Below are 16,636 nucleotides of genomic sequence, written 5' to 3'. Positions count from 1 at the left end.
GAAGAAAAGGCGGGACAGTATGGGTACCTCCTGAGAATCTTGAGGTGTCAGCTCCTTCCAAACTTGGTGGCTAAATTGCTGTCCTCTAATCCTCTCCCTCTTTCAAAGAGGAGGCTTGTTATAGTTTTTCTCATCATGAAGCCCTGTTGTTTCATAAAGGGATTGTCTACATACTTGTCAAACTCCTTACCTGGAGATATTAGTGTCCTGATCAGAAAATATGCTCAACTTTTTCAGGGAACAACTTTGTGTGGAGTCTATTTTTTTCTGTTTTCCTCCAAGGGGAAGTGCATTTTAAAAACAAAAACAAAAACAAAAAAAATTCCAGGGCTGGATGTCCCTGGAATATTAGCTGGGCTGAGCAGACCTCAACCAACAGCAACCGCAGAGCCTGCTGCCCACTTACCCCAAGGGTCCTCAGCAGCCTTCACTCCCATGGTCTCCCTTTTTAGTAGGAGCAAAGAAACAAGTCAAGCGAGGGGAATCGGGACGATTAATTCTTTACAACAAGATTTTTATTTATTCTTTTCTTTGATCCCCCCACCAAAAAACACTGAGGTTGTTCATCTTTCTTTTATTTGTAATCGTTTTCCTTTTGGATCCAAACGAGCATTTATATTACAGGATATCCACCTGGTCAACATGAAGCGCTAAACTCTGGCTTCAGGAGCGATGCACTGATACTCTGGGTGAGCCAGCTTTGGCTGCCATTCAAACACCATTACTGCAAGAGTGTCAGGCTGGCACACTGCAGTAGACGCTGCCCGCAGGAGGTGTCTCACGGGGCTTGACTCATATGTTTTATAATGTGGGTGGCAGCGTTTTAACAGCTTGAAGCAGAGCACCACATTTCCCTCTTGATCCACCTTACACAGTCATCCTCTAAGAGTAATCAAGAAAGGAATGGTCTGGCCTTGGGTCCCAAAGGTCAGTGGATGTGGACTGGACACCCTGTAGTCCACCCCCTTGCCATGTTATCCTTTGAGAATAGTACCAGGGCACCCTGCAGAGTTTGAAATCTGTTCCTGATAAGCCTCCCCTCCCTTCTCCCCTTCTATGGCGCTTATACCACTAGGAAGATTAATGTAATCTCTCAATTATTGGCACTGTTATACTGAAAGAGTTGCTGAAGTCATGAAGATTGTCTTTGGGCTTCTTTAAAGTAAGGACCTTCTTTCTATCTCTTAGGTCTGGAAAAGATTTCAGGAATCTGTTAATCCTCTGAGGGCTGCAAATCTACTATACTAGGTAAGTTTAATGGAAACAATCTCTTTGAATCCAGTATCATTAATGAGTTTACCCATGGTGTAAGTAAAAAAGAGAATCCAAGATCACACATCTCTAATCCTTTTTCTGGGACTTGCCGGTATTTTCCACCTCAACCTTGTCTTTGCTCTACAGCTTGTTTTTCTACCCTCTACTCAGTTGTCTCAGCTATGAAATGCCAGGCACACTTAATGCATTAGATCTTTCTCCCCCGTTTGTTTTTCTGGGTGAGTTCCAAATCCTGGACTCAGTTTGAGTGGAGGTGGACTGCTCTCTAATCTCCTTAATGTCACCAAGAGGGAAGTTCCTCTGCAATTGCAGCACTTGGGGCGGCTTTGTATAAATTTTGGCTTGTTCACAAAACACCAGGATAGAAAAACACTGACTAAAGTTCAGCCTGCAGTCTAAGTATACATCTCCATTGGTAGCCATTAAAATTCAATACCTATGTTTTTATTAAATCTGCTGCGATCTGCTTCATGTTTTACACCTCCATATCAAATGTAACTAAGACCAGAACTACTGTTTACTTTAATTGGCAGTTAGATTACATTGCGTAGCCCTCATTTCATATGACCTTTATTTTAAAAATTGCTTAATGGCACTTTGCAATTTTGGAGTGTGTTTTTCCTGCTCATCCCTTATAAAGATTTTTAATAGACTTGCTTTAAGACGGTGGTTTTTGTGTGGTATAGGCCATTGCCACAAGGAAGCAGAATACTAGAAAGAAAGCAATGGAGTCACCAAATAAGGTTAAAATCAGACTTGGCAGACTTGACTGATTTAGTCTCCTTTTCAGTTTGGGGGCCATCCTCTGAGTGAACTGAGGAGAAAGTGGCACTTCCTGGTACAAATTCCAGGATCTGTCTCCAGAATACAGAGGGAAGTCTATTCTTGTCTCTGACAAACTTGCAGGACAAAAAGAGAGAGAAAATATTCAGATTTAGAATGCTGGGTTGGAGAAGGGTGAGGATCCTAAGTATTAGCTTGTGGTTGTTTGATCCACGACAGGCTTAAGTGTCCAAAAGAGAAGATGACACTGGGAAGCACAGAGCATAGAAACTCAACTTTCTTCCTGGATTAAAAAAAAAAAGTCTGGATTTTTTTTTTTTTTTTTTAATTAGAGAGCTAACAAGAAGGGAAAATGGTAAGAATAGAGTATGAAATTAAAGCAAATCCTAATTCAGTTTCCATTAAACATGAAGTTCCTTCAAAAAAATAAAATAAATAAATAAATAAATAAAATGCTTATGCAATGCCAAGAATTTCATAGGTCCTTAGGTTTTTCTAAATTGATTTGTGGAGACTAAGTGTTTTAAATTATGTATTATTAACTCATAAACACTCGACACACCCATGAGCTAGCCAAACATTAGCATTCCGATCTTCCTGAGAAGGAAAAGAAAGCAGAGATGCAATACACTTGCTGAAGGCACAAGTTAGTACAGAAGGCTGGAATATAATTTATTATTTTTGACTTCCAATAATTTTCATTTACTAGATTACTACACTATTTTTTTAAAAAATTACCTTCTCATCAAGACATAAATTTTGTATTTGTTGGTAGGGATGTCCTGAAAAAATTCTAGATCCATTCTATTATTTTCTTGGCTTTCACTGAAGTTTTGGGGCAGTTTTTCTTTTTATTAATCTAGGTTATATTTTAAGTTTCTAGAAATAGAAGGGACACAGACATGGTCAGAGACAAGAGACAGAGGCTGACTGAGAGAGACAGAAGGGGAAAGAGGAAGGAGACCAGAGAGAAAAGATAGAGCTGCTACTGTAACCTCAAATTTTTTACTCCAATATCATCTCATTGAATTTGAGGGGAAATTAATTCCTAAAGAGAAGCAGGTTCAGAAACCTTGCAGAGCATAAATTTATCCTTCTTTGCTGTTCTAGAACAGGTGTTATAAAAAACCACCCAACCAAACAAAAAACCCCAAACAAATAAAAATAAAGCCTCAAACCTCTGTCTACCTGATTTACTCAACCCTTTCATATCTCCAGAAATAAGAACTCAAAATTCAGTAATATATTTACACAGTAGCATGGCTTATAAAATCTCCTTTTGCATTTAGAAGGTCAAAGATACTGACCCCCTGTTCACAGCATGGGGGGAGAGGCAGCAAGACTACAAACACAGAAGGGTGGTTTGGGGTCCCCCAGCCTCACCAGACATCCGATTATACTTTGCTGCGAGCCACATTCATACTTCTCCACTAACTGGCTTGTTTTGTTCAGACAAGCTTTCCAGGCCCTTTGAGTAGGTTGGGACAATCTGTGATTCTGTTCTCTTTGGCTTGCGGTGACCTTACTGGGATGCATAAGCCACAAAAGATCAAAGCAGAAAGAAGAATTCAAAGAAATAAAAGGAGGGCCACCAGACACCGAAGATAGTTCTTTCTGTTCTTAGTCCTTTGTTTCCTCAAGTGGCACATCTGTGTACTCTGATTAGGTGATCTGCAGCATGTGACAGCTGACAAGACACCTAGCAGTCTGCAGCTGAGCCTTCGCCCTGCAGCCAGTGGAGAAATCATCAGCTGCTGCTTGATCTGGGGTGGACCTGGCTGTGATGTGTGGGGTGGTTCGGAGAAGAACAGGCAAAAAGATGAAGCTGCTGGTACAAGCAGCGCTTATTAGTGTGGGATCTCCTTTGGTCACCTTCATGGGAAGGTTAGGTCATAACCCCTGAGTTAATTTTGCTTGGTTTTTGTTAAAATAAGAGTCTCAGTATAGAGATATTTAAAGATATGTTATCCTAACCTGGACCCAATTCCTTAGAAGCTCTTGTCTGGAGTTAAGGGGGCCCATGTCTTCCTTCTTTCCTGTATCATACAGTCCTCTCCTGCATCTCCTAAACAGTACTCAACTTTCTGGAATCAGGAAGAAAGGACTGGCAGGCTGGGTGAGACAGCAAGTGGGGAAGAGCCCCCCTAAGGCATGGAATTGCCTCTCCTCACCAGGATTGAGGGTCTCAAAACATAACAGACAAACTGATTAATAACGGTAGCAGTGAAAGCTCCTTAACTTTCAAGACTCACAACACGTCTGCATGGTGGGTGACTGTCTGCTCCCATTCTGCTGTACGCTCTCCTTTCTTTACATACCTCATACATGTACTTACTATGGCTGAGCTGAGAAATGAAGCTCTCACACTTGTCCCTGGCTCCACCCACCAAAGCAACACTCTGTTCAAAAATGAAACATCCACAGCAGGCTTTAGAAATAAGATGTAATGAAAAATTGAGAACTTTCTTTTAAAAAATCAGAATTTAAAAAATTTTGTTCCATTATGCCAGGAGAGACCTAATTTCCCTGCAGCAGGCTTTTATCAATCACGTGGACATTTCACACACATCCATACCCACCCAGCAACCCATCTCTCACCCTGTTCAGATCACCTTGGGAAGATCACCTGGTAAGTCCCCAACCGGATTTTATTAGAATGCAACATTCCCCAATAGCACAAAACGCAGCAGTCTGTCAGTCCAGCAAATAAGCTTGGATTGGGTGAATTTAACCATTTCAGAAGTGGGGTCTATGCTAACATGCAGCAAATAAAGGCTGGATGGGAGAACAAATGGCAGAGGACACTTGGACTCACCACACAGGCTCTGTGGGGGGTGCGTGTATGTAGGGAAGGGAGATGCTGACTTAGGGGTGGAATATGGGATCTTCCCTTTGTGGCCCCAGAGTCAAGGGAGTTCAGCTTCAGGGAAATGTTCTTGGTGATTTCAGTACCCTATGGGGACATCAAATGGGGAGTAGGAGGGAAACCCGGAATAGAGATAGGTTCTTCAGCCAGAAGAGTGGCACAGCCCCATCGGGCCATTGTGTTTTTTGATCATATGGAGCCTGGAGGATGCTAGAGGGAGTCATCCCTTCATGGAGCAGGTCATTCTATGCTGGCCCTGGCTCATGGGGCACTTTGGCTGGAGCCCTCCCCCCATGCCCGAAGGCTGCTGGAACACTGTCCTCCTGGAAATGGAGAGACAGACGTGCATTCCCCACTCGAAGTCTGTCCGGAGCCTTAAGGGAAGGGAGGAGAATCTAAACACAAACCCAGTTACATCATCTCCCTGCTGCCTTGGTTTCTTTTCTTTCCCTCCCTCTCTCCTTCACTCTGTTTCGAGGAGATGGGAAAGACAAATATTAGCAAGAGAAACTGGACACGTGGCTATAGAATCTTCTGAGGGGAGCTCCAGTGCCCAAATTTGATCATGCGGCATGTCTCAAACACTGGTAGTGGTCTTCTTCCACATGGAAATTCTCAAGAGGCGGCTGTATTTCTTAATCCAAAGGGAACCATGAGTTCTGAGATGTAAAAAGGCCTCTTTTCCAAGGAAAGGAGAAATGGCAGAATCTGATACCTAGGAAGGAAAGTCTTGGCCAGCTATGAGAGGGAGGGCTGGCATTCACATTTAGTAGGAAAATAATGAAGATTGTGATATTGAGTTCATGACTTAACAGAAAATTATTTTATTTTCTGGTCTTAATAGAAGAGTTAATGCAGTCTAAGGAAAAAGAAACCCGATTTCTTGGTCAGGGGGAGTTGAATAAAAGAAATGAGTTCATAAGTTCATTGGTACTAGAAAAACCAGGTGGTCGGTCACGTGACCACATCTGCAGTGCTTTACAACAGCTGGTTCAGGACTCAAATACTTGAGTGTGTATATGAGTTCAGGGAGTTCAGGTGTCCAGGAAGGTTTCCTGGCACAGCCAATTCAGTGTTTATACTATTGTTTGCAGGCAAATTCCATTTCTGGTCATTGCTCTGCCGGCCTACGTTTCTCCTGCTGTTGAAACGGAATAAGGAATCACTGCAGTTCCCTGACTCAAAACATCATGCAACACACTCCCTGGCTCAGAATCGTGTAGGCCTCTCCCTAGGGAAAGCTGCATTTCTGAGGTGGAAAAAAAGCAATTTTGTGCACTCGAAGCAGCCCATAGCAGCACTTTGGCATGAAATGACGCTGAGCCGAAGAAACCTTAAAGACAACACAAGGCCCAGCATCAGTCTTATGTAACAATCACGCCAGCTAGGGTCGGGGTGTTCTACATTCACATTCTCAGCTGCCCCCCAAACTTGCACATGCTGAGCAGGAGAGGAAAAGGAAGATGAAAGAGGGTCTGAGAGTGGAAGGCCTTTGTCCACGTCACTGGCCTTGTTCTGGGACTACTTTGGTTTGGAGGCTGACCGAGGGTCATGAAGCTCCATCAGTATCTACAAGGGAAGGTGGGATCATGACAAGTGATTCTCCAGCCATATGGCTGAATTTGGCTTTTCAGAGCTTAGGTGGCTATGCCTTATTTCTACTAAAAAGAAAAAGAAAAAAAAAAGCTCTTTCTAAGAAAAATAACAGCCACGGACTGCTCCGACCCAAGAGGTGGAGTCGTCTGTCTGGGCTAGAGGAGGATAAAATGAATGTTTACCCGCTGAGCTCTCCGTGCAGGGGTCCTCAGAGTCTCCCTGTGGAGGATCCTGTGAGGCAGGCTCCATTGCTCCTGGTTGGGACAGGAGGGCCCTGCCTGGCACCCTCTCCAAGGCATCGTTCATCTGCTGTACTGGGGAGGAACTTACAGGCATGGTGCCTTTCCACCAGGTAGAGACAGTGGTGTGCGCCACTGGGCAGAACTACATACTAAGGGAGCACTGGGTAGCCAAGAGAAGGCCCTCTTTTTCTCTGTGCTTCTGTGTTTGGGGATTGGGAATGACACAGGGGCCTAAGGCTGCCTTCTGCCAGCTTTTACTCTGGGGAGGGTTGCAGCCCCATCCTGGCCCAGAGAAATATTCAGGGTGACTGAGGCTCCACTGGAACCTGCTTTGCTAGCAGGAGCAGCCCAGGTCCCAGCTGAGGTATATTTACTACTCATCTTAAAGCATCCTGACCAACTGACCCTCAACCCCAAACCAACTGCAGAAGCTGTGGGCCCAAGGGTCCCTCCTCATTGGAGGTCCTCAGTAAACACAGACTGACTGACTCAGTGAAGCTGCTCTTGTTTCAACCTATCAGACTTGCCCATCTCTACAGAAGCCCCTACCCAGCAATGGGTGACCCACTCAGATATGTGGGTTCTGCCCTCTTAGGGAGTGGCAGAGAAGGCTGAGCCTCTGGTGCTTGGCCTTGCTGCTTGGCAGGGAGGCCCGCTGCCTCCCAGAGCAGAGTGCAGGCTGACGTTCAGCCAGGATGTGCTGGTACGGCCATGACACTGCTACGCATGTTAGATCACTTCTACACTGGTTAGAAAGCAGCTCTGCCTTGTGCCCCTTATGGCCCCCCCACACCCCACCTGTACTTCCCTGTGACCTCAGGCTTCCCTGCGACCAGCATCTAAAGGGCCAATGCCCTGAACACCATGGAGCTCCAGCACTGTGACTAAACTTCACTTGGCCAAGTGCCCTGGCCATAAGGGCAGTTCAACACTTTTCATATCACCCTTACCAGAGCTTCAGGCACCTTTGTGGACACTGGGGGACCTCCTCACCTACCTAACGCTCACAGCACCTGCTTTGTGGGTGACAGGCCTCAAGGATATGGGACCACCAGTTCTGTTTCCTTGACCCTCTCCCCCATCATATGGGCTGCTGGGCTATGGCTTTTCTCACCCAGACCAGCCCTCGCTGCTGTGGCCACAGCACCCTGACCCCGTCCACTTCTGCCTTTCCTCCCTCAGCATCCCATGCCCCCGACTCAGCCTGTGCTTCTTTGCAGGCAGCAAGCCCCAGAAGAATGCATGAGATGCTGATGCAGCTGCTGTGGTGGCAGTGGTGCTGGCTGAGCCGCAACAGCTGCCAAGAAGGAACAGTCCTCTCCTGTGGTCTCCTCTGCACCCCAGCTAAGAGCCAAGAATGTCTTCCAGGCTTCTCAGGGCAATAAGCATAGACACAGGCCAGCTAGATCCCTCCACGGCTTTTAGAAAAGTAGGAAGGGGCATGGGAAGCACAGCCATCCCTGTGTCCCTTCTCCCATGAGAACAGCCCTCCATGGTCCTGGATTTTCTTTCCCCAGCAAAGAGGCAGAACTATGGCAGTGCCCATCTTGCAAAGGGAAATAAAGCAATTTGGTGGGTGTGACTAGTTTTCCATTGGTCCTTTACTTCTTCTCTGATAATGCATGGTGTCCTCCGTCTTCCTTCTCCCTCTCCTCCCCCCTGGGCCGCACTGGCTTCCCAATACGGTCTTGGTTTTCTCCCTATGAGAGAAGAGCATGCATCGAAGGGGGGAGCAGCCTCTAGCATCTGTCGTCTTCTTCCGTGTCACTCAGGAGGTCGCTGACAGCTCCACACATCATGCCTGGCCCAGGCCCCCCACGCCTCCGCCGCCGATAGTGCCCATTGGGCATCTGCCAGCTGTGCCGCAGGGGCGGGGCTGAGCCGATGGTGTTGGAACGGCCCAGGCTGGTAGCCACGGCTGCTTCAAAGGTGAGCGTCTCCTCCTCGCCACAGTCCGAGGCGTGGGAATCTTCGTGCAGGGCTAGGTAGGGCTCGGAGATGTAGCGCTGTGGGGAAGGATGGTGGCCCTGCTGCAGGTGCGGGGAGTTGGAAGACTCGGTCAGGCAAGCGTTGTTGCTCTCCAGGGCTTGGGAGGTCAGTGGGGAGCCCCCCTCACTTCCATCAGCAGGTGGAGAGATGCTGCCAGCATGTCGCATCAGGGAGCTGTAGGAAAGGAGGGGCCGAGGCTTTGGTGGGACAGGTGGGAGCTGCCGACGACTTCGCCTTGGGGTGCTGGTGTCAGAGATGGAGGGGATGGAGCTCTCACTCAGGGAACCCGTGCCCTGTACAGCAGGAGAAACACGGCATGTTAGACTGGGCTTGGCATGATCCCTACTTGGGACCCTGTTAAGGTCTCCAACCCCTCATACACAGCGTCTGTGGAGTCTGAGTTCTTGGGGGAAGGAGGCCTGAGCTGGAGCACCCTGTACTATTCACATCCACTCTGGGATGCAGGAATTGGAGGGGATTCAGGAGTCAATACCATCTAGACCAGAGCATCTCAACCTTTAATGTGCATATGAATCTCTGGAGATCTGGTTAAACTGCAGATGCAGGCTCAGCAGATCTGGGGTGAAACCCGAGATTTTGCATTTCTATCAAGCTCCCAGGTGATGCTGGTGCTTTGGGTCCATGGAACAAACACTTCAACTAGCAAGGATTTGGAAGCTCTATATACATAACAAGTTGCCATCAAAAGAAAGACTTTAAACCTTTAAGACAAGCAAGCCCATGAAAGGTGAATGAATGCTCTGGAGTTGCTGCCTGGGACACCTTTTTTGGGAAGTGGGTCCTAAGGGATCACGATGCCTTTCCATGTCTTCTGTGGCTGGCTGAACACAGCTTCTACACCCTCACACTCATCTGTTGGCTCAGGCCTTACTTGGCCTCCTCACCTAATTCCAAGGGTACCTGGGCCCAGGTGTGACCTATGAACCACCTGCTCAGAATCTCCCAGGGAGGGGTCCTTTCAAATGCACATTTCTGGCTGTCACTTTTTAAGTGGCTCTCCCTAGAATCCTAGAGGTCCCAGGAATGTGCAGTGATGGACAGGTAATTGTGTTCCACACTACAATGTGAAAGCCACTGTTATAGAAGGTGAACTTCTCAACTGCCTGTGTTTCTGAAAGTCTGCTTTTACAGCTCCTCCTTTTCCCCACTGATTGTCTCTGTCGAGTGGGTCTCCTACCTGGGCTCCAAGAGCCTTGAGCAGAGATAGGGCTGGGAATGAGAGTCGGTAGTGAGGAGCAACATGGGGTCAAAGAGTGTTTTTATACAGCTCTGATAGTTATTTCTTAGGCACAGACTGGTGCTTCAGCAAAAGGCTGGGAAAGAGGCACAGTCTTCCTCTTGAGATGCTGGAAGTTAGATAAGTGAGGTTGAATTGCCCTGACTTATGAATCCTGGGCTGAGAGATGAATGACTATTCCCACTAATACTAAGAATCATGTGATGGTTGGAGAAATCTTTCTGGCTAAAGGATCATCCTTTCCTCTCAAATCTGGCTGAGACATTTGTGAACTTACTTGAACCTCTGACTTCTGAGGACTCGAATGAAATGACCTCTAGACACCGTCGTCTTTCCTGTGGGAAAATCTGGTTTTCTGTGAATTCAGATCATCTCTGAGTGCACAAGCATTGAGTAACTAATCTCCATGCCCACATTTTGCACCTAATGTCTCAGTCCCTCTTCCCCCTCCTCCTGCAGGAGGGAGGCTCAGCTTCCTCTCCACACTCACTTGTCTGTTGGGGGTCTGTGACCTGCCCTCGCTGGGTGACCTGGACTGACGGCGCTCTGGGGACTCCCAGTCAGCCTGGGTCCCTCGCTCCTCCGAGTTGCAGCGGGAGACGTCAGGAGAGAGAAGATGCTTTCGCTCTTTTGATCGTCCCCGCTCCCTGCCCCCTGAGCGGTGGGTGTCAGACTTGTGGCCTGTGAGGGATGACAAAAGCACATGGTTATAATTCAGCTCACACTGGCCATGAAGATGAAGTCTCACTAGGCATTGTGTCATGGCCTGGGACAGGCCCCTGTGGTGAACGGCATGTTTGTGTCACCCCAAAACTCAAATGTGGAACTCTAAGCCCCCAGTAGGATGGTGTTAGGAGGCAGTGAGCCCTCGTGATGGGATTAGTGTCCTTATAGCAAGGGACACAAGAGCTTGCCTCCTCTCTGCTCTCCATAATGTGAGGATGGAAAGAAATGCTGTCTGCAAACCAGGAAGCAGGACTTCACCAGGCACTGGATCTGCTGGCACCCTTATCTTGGATTTTCCAGCCTCCAGAACTGTGACAAATAAATATTATTTAAGCCACCCAGTCTATGGTAATTTGTTGTAGCAAACTAAACTGACAAAGATAGGCCCCTAAAGAATCCTAGCTTCTCTAGGCATGTCAACAGATGATCTGAGGGGGAAGCAGAAGAGAAAGGCTAGAAAATTACCCTTTTGTGAGCAGGTAAGTTTGCAAGTTGTCACTAGAAAGACATATGTCAAAGAATGCAGTCTGTTCTCTTCTGTTTCCATTTATGCTTCCACTTATAGAACTTTGCCAACAATATTGCTCAGGAATTCTCTACGTCCTAAACATGCGTGTGTAAATTTTGGGGCAGGGGGAGCTGGCAAATAGCACCAGGAGAAGGGAATTAGGAAGTTTCTATGAACTAAATAATGACACACCTAACATAATGTCGGGGTGAGAACCCTGGCACTGATGTCAAAGGATCTTAGTTCTAGTCCCAATTCTGTCACTTACTGGCCCTATGATACAGGGCAAGTCACTGCTTTTTCAACTTTGATTCCTTCTTCTAGTAAAATAAAGTGGCTGAACCAGACTAACAATTTTTTTTAATGATCAATATAACCAGTTTTCCTTAAAAAAAAAAAAGCTTAAATGAAACTCAAATACATAAAACAATCAATTCCAGGTAGCACTATCTGGGCTGAAGTGTAGCTGGTTGTTGAAATCAGCCCCACCAGAGAGTCTCTAATACAAGCCTAAGGAACCCCAATGGTTTTGGAGAAGACTGTTTGAAAACCTGATTCTAACTGATGAGTAGAGCCCTCCCCCAGAAGGAAGGCATTACATCAGGCTTTGGGATGCATACGGAGGGCTCTGGCCTGTCTCAGGGTATAAGTCAGACATAGCATTCTTCCCTACTTCACTTTCCCCAACCTGGTCTTTATCTGACTTCTGTTCCAGTCACGTGCAGTCCTTGCCAGGAGTCCATCAGGGCAGCATCCCACTGCCTGACCACAGCCGGACACTGGGGACCTCCTCACCTGAGTCGGAGTTCAGGCGATGGGCTGACAGCCTCAGTGAGGAGTGGTAACTCCGGCGACGTGACTTGTAGGTGTTCTCACTGCTTCGCTCCATGGAGAACTCCTCCAGCCACGAGGAATTGGAACGCTTATCCCGAATAGTGGAAAAGGAACGTCTCATGGAACTAGGGTCTGTCACCACCTGGAAATATGAGCGCCCAGAGGAACACAAGGTCTAGATCAATTATTGAAGGAGTCTAAAAGTACAGAAGAAGTGGGAGTGGGAGTGAGACTGTTGGGGATTGCAAATTGTAACCCCTGCTGCAAACTGTCACCTCCCTTCTGCTCGGACCTTAGCTGGAGGAGGCTGTTCAAGAAAGTGTCCTTATATTATGTTAACATAGTCACTGAAACTGGTCCAGGATCTTCTCCTTGTGCTCAAGAAAGCAAGTAGCTGAGCATACAAGGGCAAAGCCAAGCAGAATGCAGTCAGGCAGCGTGCTACTTCCCCCAGAGCCGTCTAACACAGAGGCCCAGTCAGGACCTGCAGCAAACACTAGGTCACTTTGAAATATGTGAGGGCAGTTGTCCAAAAGGCTACACCATAAAAGAAGCATGGCTTTACCTGCCCTACAGCACTAGAGCCTAGGAGCGCTTGCAACGTAGCAACCAAGAATGCCTCACTCTCCCTTTACCATTCATCCCATACTAGCCCGCCTTCAACTCTGGTATTTTGATTTGCTACAGGTGTTAAAACAGATCCACAAAAACTTCTCGTCTCTGTCAAAACCTGATGTAAGACAGACAGACAGAAAAAAGAAGCCAGGAAAACAGACAAAGAAATGAGGCGTGGCCTGCACTGGTTAGGACAGACAGTCCTGACAGAGCTGTGTGTGTAAGTAACTGCCTGTGTGCTGGAGGAGCCAGGAAAGGAGAAAAGGATGGAAAAATACACAGAGAAAATCTTGGAAAATATTCCTTGCATGGCTGGTTGAGTCTTGAGGATGCTTAGCCCATCCGGAAGGCATTATGGCATTTTGTTGGCTAAGCTATTGTGGTTAGGGGTTCACTGAAAACACACTGTGGAAGAGTAGGCTCTTTTAGAGAAGGCCCATGAGCCAGGTTTTGCTTACAGGAAAGGGGTGGGAGCAAGTCAAGGGCTCACCTGAAAATATCAGATATTTACTTTAGAACCCACCTAATACAGCCCGGAATGCCACTGTATAAGGTAGGCGGTGGTTGCTTTTTACCTGGGGATCCACAGTCAGACGTGGCATAGAGGATGCCCTCCCAGATCCCGCATGCTCCTGGGTGTCCGAAGGAAGGTAGATGCCATGGTTAGAGGGCTGCACGCTTTTTAATTCACTAACCTCTGGCTCCTGGAAATAAACACACAGCCAAGCTTGTGGACTTGGTTCCATCTCATTGCTTCTCACCTCCAGTGGATCATTCTGCCTCTTCAAGAATGGCTTTCAGAAGGGAGACCTGCACCTTTAAGGTCTCAGTTGTACATGTATGTGTGTGTGTGTGTGTGTGTGTGTGTGTGCGCACACACGCACGCGCGCGCGCGCGCGCGCGCGCACACACACACACACACACACACACACACACACGTAGTATACCAGATGTCCTAAACAGAAAGTGCTAACTAGGATTAAAGAGGTGAAGGTCACCTTTTCTGGTCAAGTGTCATCTTTTTTATCACTAAGCAGTGCTTCAGATTTAATAGCTTTATGAAACAAATATTGTTGGTCATAATACTGTTCTGAGAGGTGGTAGTATTGGGTTTATTATTTAATCTGAAGAAGTCTTTTATCAATTAGTATTCTAAGGGATGTCACCAATTTCTGATGTCAAATATATCTTCTCAAGCTTAAGACACATGATTTTATTAGTTAATGTTTTTTATGATTGAAACCATCAAAAAATGTGGTGGGTGGGCCATCTGTCAGGGATGCACTATACTAGTGCAGTCCCATAGAAATGTAATGTAAGCCACTTATATAATTTAAAATTTCCTAGTAACCACAATTTTTAAAAGTAAAAAGAAATTTAATAGCATATTTTATTTACCCCAATATACTCAAATATTATGTCAATACGTAACCATATGAAAAATGTGATATTTTACACTTTATTTGGACTAGTCACATTTCAAGTGCTAAATAGCCCCATGTGGCTACTGAATTGAACTGGGCCATCCAGAGTGTTAGAAGATTGGACTGGAAATCTCCAAGATTCAACAAACTCTTTTGTTATTTTCCTGGTTAAAGAATGGAGCTGGCTTAAAGATGTTTACATGGGCCATTCAACAAAGAGATCGAAGAACATCTTGGGCATGTGGAGATCATGCCAGAAAAAAAGCTATTTTATGTTTAGGAAATGACACTCTAAAAAGACGGGTGTACGAGTAGGGCATTGCCCAAAGGAAAGGGTGCCTGGCACCCCCTCAACCTCCACGGCCATCGGTTTCTGGTGTGCATGGGAGCAACACGTCCCCAGGATGTGTGATGTGTGCACTAGAAGAAGTTACAGCGTTTGCAGAACATGCTTTATAGGCACACAGTTCCAACTCCAAACAGATGTGGTAACAACACTGCAGTCTACAGGTGTCAGAGGCGGTGTGAGACACACACTCCATATGCACACACACAAATCATGGCCACGCCTCAGGACTGGAGCAGGGACCCCAAGGGATGGGCAGAAGTACACATGGTGAGTGTGTGGCATGGGCTGGACTGAATTACAGACACCAGTTGACAATGAGATGAACACATATCCAAAAAGTCCTGGCACTACGGTTCAGCCCTGGGGAACCCACAGAAGAAGATGACATAATAAAGTAAGTTTCCCTGTGAAAGAAAGGACACGTTACTGAGATTTTTCCCACCAGCCCTGTCACTAGGCAGGCAAGCTGTAAGATGTTGAGAGGACCTTTTAAGAATCAACCTCTCTGTACCAATTAGTCCCTAGGCCTTGGTGCTAAGTACCTCAGAAGGGAAGGCCAGGAATTGTGCCACAAATTCCTACCCACGCCACCAAGAACAGCCTCAGGCGATTGTTCACACACGGGGGTGTCTGGCCCGGCTGTCTCCCCAATATGATCATGAACAATTGTGTCTCAGCAATCACAGGAGACAGAATCGCCAATCGCTGAAGTGTTTTCCCCCTCTGAGGGGTACCCATTCTATCACACATGCACTGCACCCACATCATCCATCAGAATGGCTCTGGGGTGCAAAGGAGCAGCAGGGAGGGGTCAGGAGAGAAATGAAGAGGAGAGAAAAACCACAGATGAATCATAAAGTGATGTAGAACTCACTTAGTACAAGCTGTCCATACAAACTTTTGCACAGGTTGGTTTTGTCTTTTGCTCTCCAGTCCAGTAAACTCTTGGGCTTTAATCTTAAGTTTGGGAGGGAACGTGAGCTCATGGCTCCTGAACTAGGAATAACAGTAAAGTCATTTTTCTTTGGGAATCACATTTTAGTTTTGCATTAGCAAAGCCAAAACATCAATCTTCCCTCCCTTCTCCAAAGCTTTAACTTGACTCAACAGGTCTCCCAGGAATTTCACTATTTATGCTAATGAAAAACTCATTTTGCATTCAGGGAAGTGAGTTTAGGGGTCTGTTGAATGTATCTGACCTTGTAGAATTGTGACCAAAAGGGCCAGTTTGCCTGAACCTGACATACAGAGCAGAGGTAGGAGAGTCCTCTGTACCTCCTGGCAGACAACTGGTCACTGTTACACACGCTGCCACTGAGTTCTAGAGGAGGCAGGCAGCACTAAGCACTGGAGGGGGCATTCCTGTGTTCCCCCAAGCAGCACCTGGCTACACTAAGCTCCATGGTGGGTGCCGCTCATTCTGTGATGATTCATCTTAAAGCCCCCTGTCAAAGGTAAGATTTTATATATGACTTTTGCTCCTGCATTTGATACTTGTGGGCATAAACTAAGAGGTCTTGACCTGAAGCAATAAAAGTTCCTGCAGCAGGTAAGGGGCCTCTGGGACTATAAATCTGAAGAGGAGCATTGCCAGAGAACATGAGAAATTGGGCTATGAAAGGGTTTAATGCAGGATACTTGCAGGGTAATTGGTTGGCCTACCAGAAAAGGTTTTCCTGATGGGTCATCACTATGAAATAAAATTTGAAAATGAGAGTGGGAGGGATCAGGAAACCAAGGAAGTATTTTCGAGGTCATATAACTCATTCATTCACCAGAGATTGCTGTTCCTGGAACTGTCCATCATCGGTTGGGTCCATATAAGCCAACTGGAATATTTCCTGGGGGGAGAGTGGACTCATCGAAGGGTATCCACTCCGGCCACTCCTGAAAAGCAATGTCAAATTCATAGGTAATGAGAAACAGAGAGAAACAGTCATGCTATAGCTGCCACTAACAGTTCCCAGACAAGACCAACTTCCCAGCCTGGACAACACCCTTCAGCCTTGGCTGGCTTGTAAGCCTGGAAACTTACAGGTGGCTGGCCTTAGAATAGAAGACTTTAAAAAAAAAAGAAAAGAAAAGGCATTGGAAAAAAGAGAAACTGGTGTTTTCAACCTGCATTTGGAACCATTCATCATTCTGCTGGCGACTAGCATATCTGTGACAAA

The 16,636-nt window shown here is 46.5% G+C and overlaps 1 protein-coding gene across 3 annotated transcripts in view; it reads right to left on the bottom strand.

Annotated features, from left to right (window-relative positions):
- Positions 1-8,501: 8,501 nt before the first annotated feature.
- CACNA1E (calcium voltage-gated channel subunit alpha1 E) overlaps positions 8,502-16,636 on the bottom strand; it is a 310,184-nt gene continuing 302,049 nt past the window's right edge. For 2 of the 3 annotated variants that reach the window (XM_063103648.1, XM_063103649.1), the window contains 4 exons: positions 16,241-16,352; positions 12,039-12,219; positions 10,500-10,690; positions 8,502-9,044 (listed from right to left, as the gene is read on the bottom strand). In XM_063103648.1, coding sequence (XP_062959718.1) covers positions 8,502-9,044; positions 10,500-10,690; positions 12,039-12,219; positions 16,241-16,352 — 1,027 coding nt within the window. Of the gene's footprint in view, positions 9,045-10,499; positions 10,691-12,038; positions 12,220-13,267; positions 13,397-16,240; positions 16,353-16,636 lie in introns of all 3 variants that reach the window. The other variant, XM_063103647.1, reaches the window with a different exon arrangement.

This window comes from Cynocephalus volans, chromosome 8 (genome assembly GCF_027409185.1).
Source record: "Cynocephalus volans isolate mCynVol1 chromosome 8, mCynVol1.pri, whole genome shotgun sequence".
In the NCBI taxonomy this organism is placed as follows: domain Eukaryota; kingdom Metazoa; phylum Chordata; class Mammalia; order Dermoptera; family Cynocephalidae; genus Cynocephalus; species Cynocephalus volans.
Note: the sequence above shows the minus strand (reverse complement) of the source record. Positions and strands in the feature narration are given on the sequence as shown.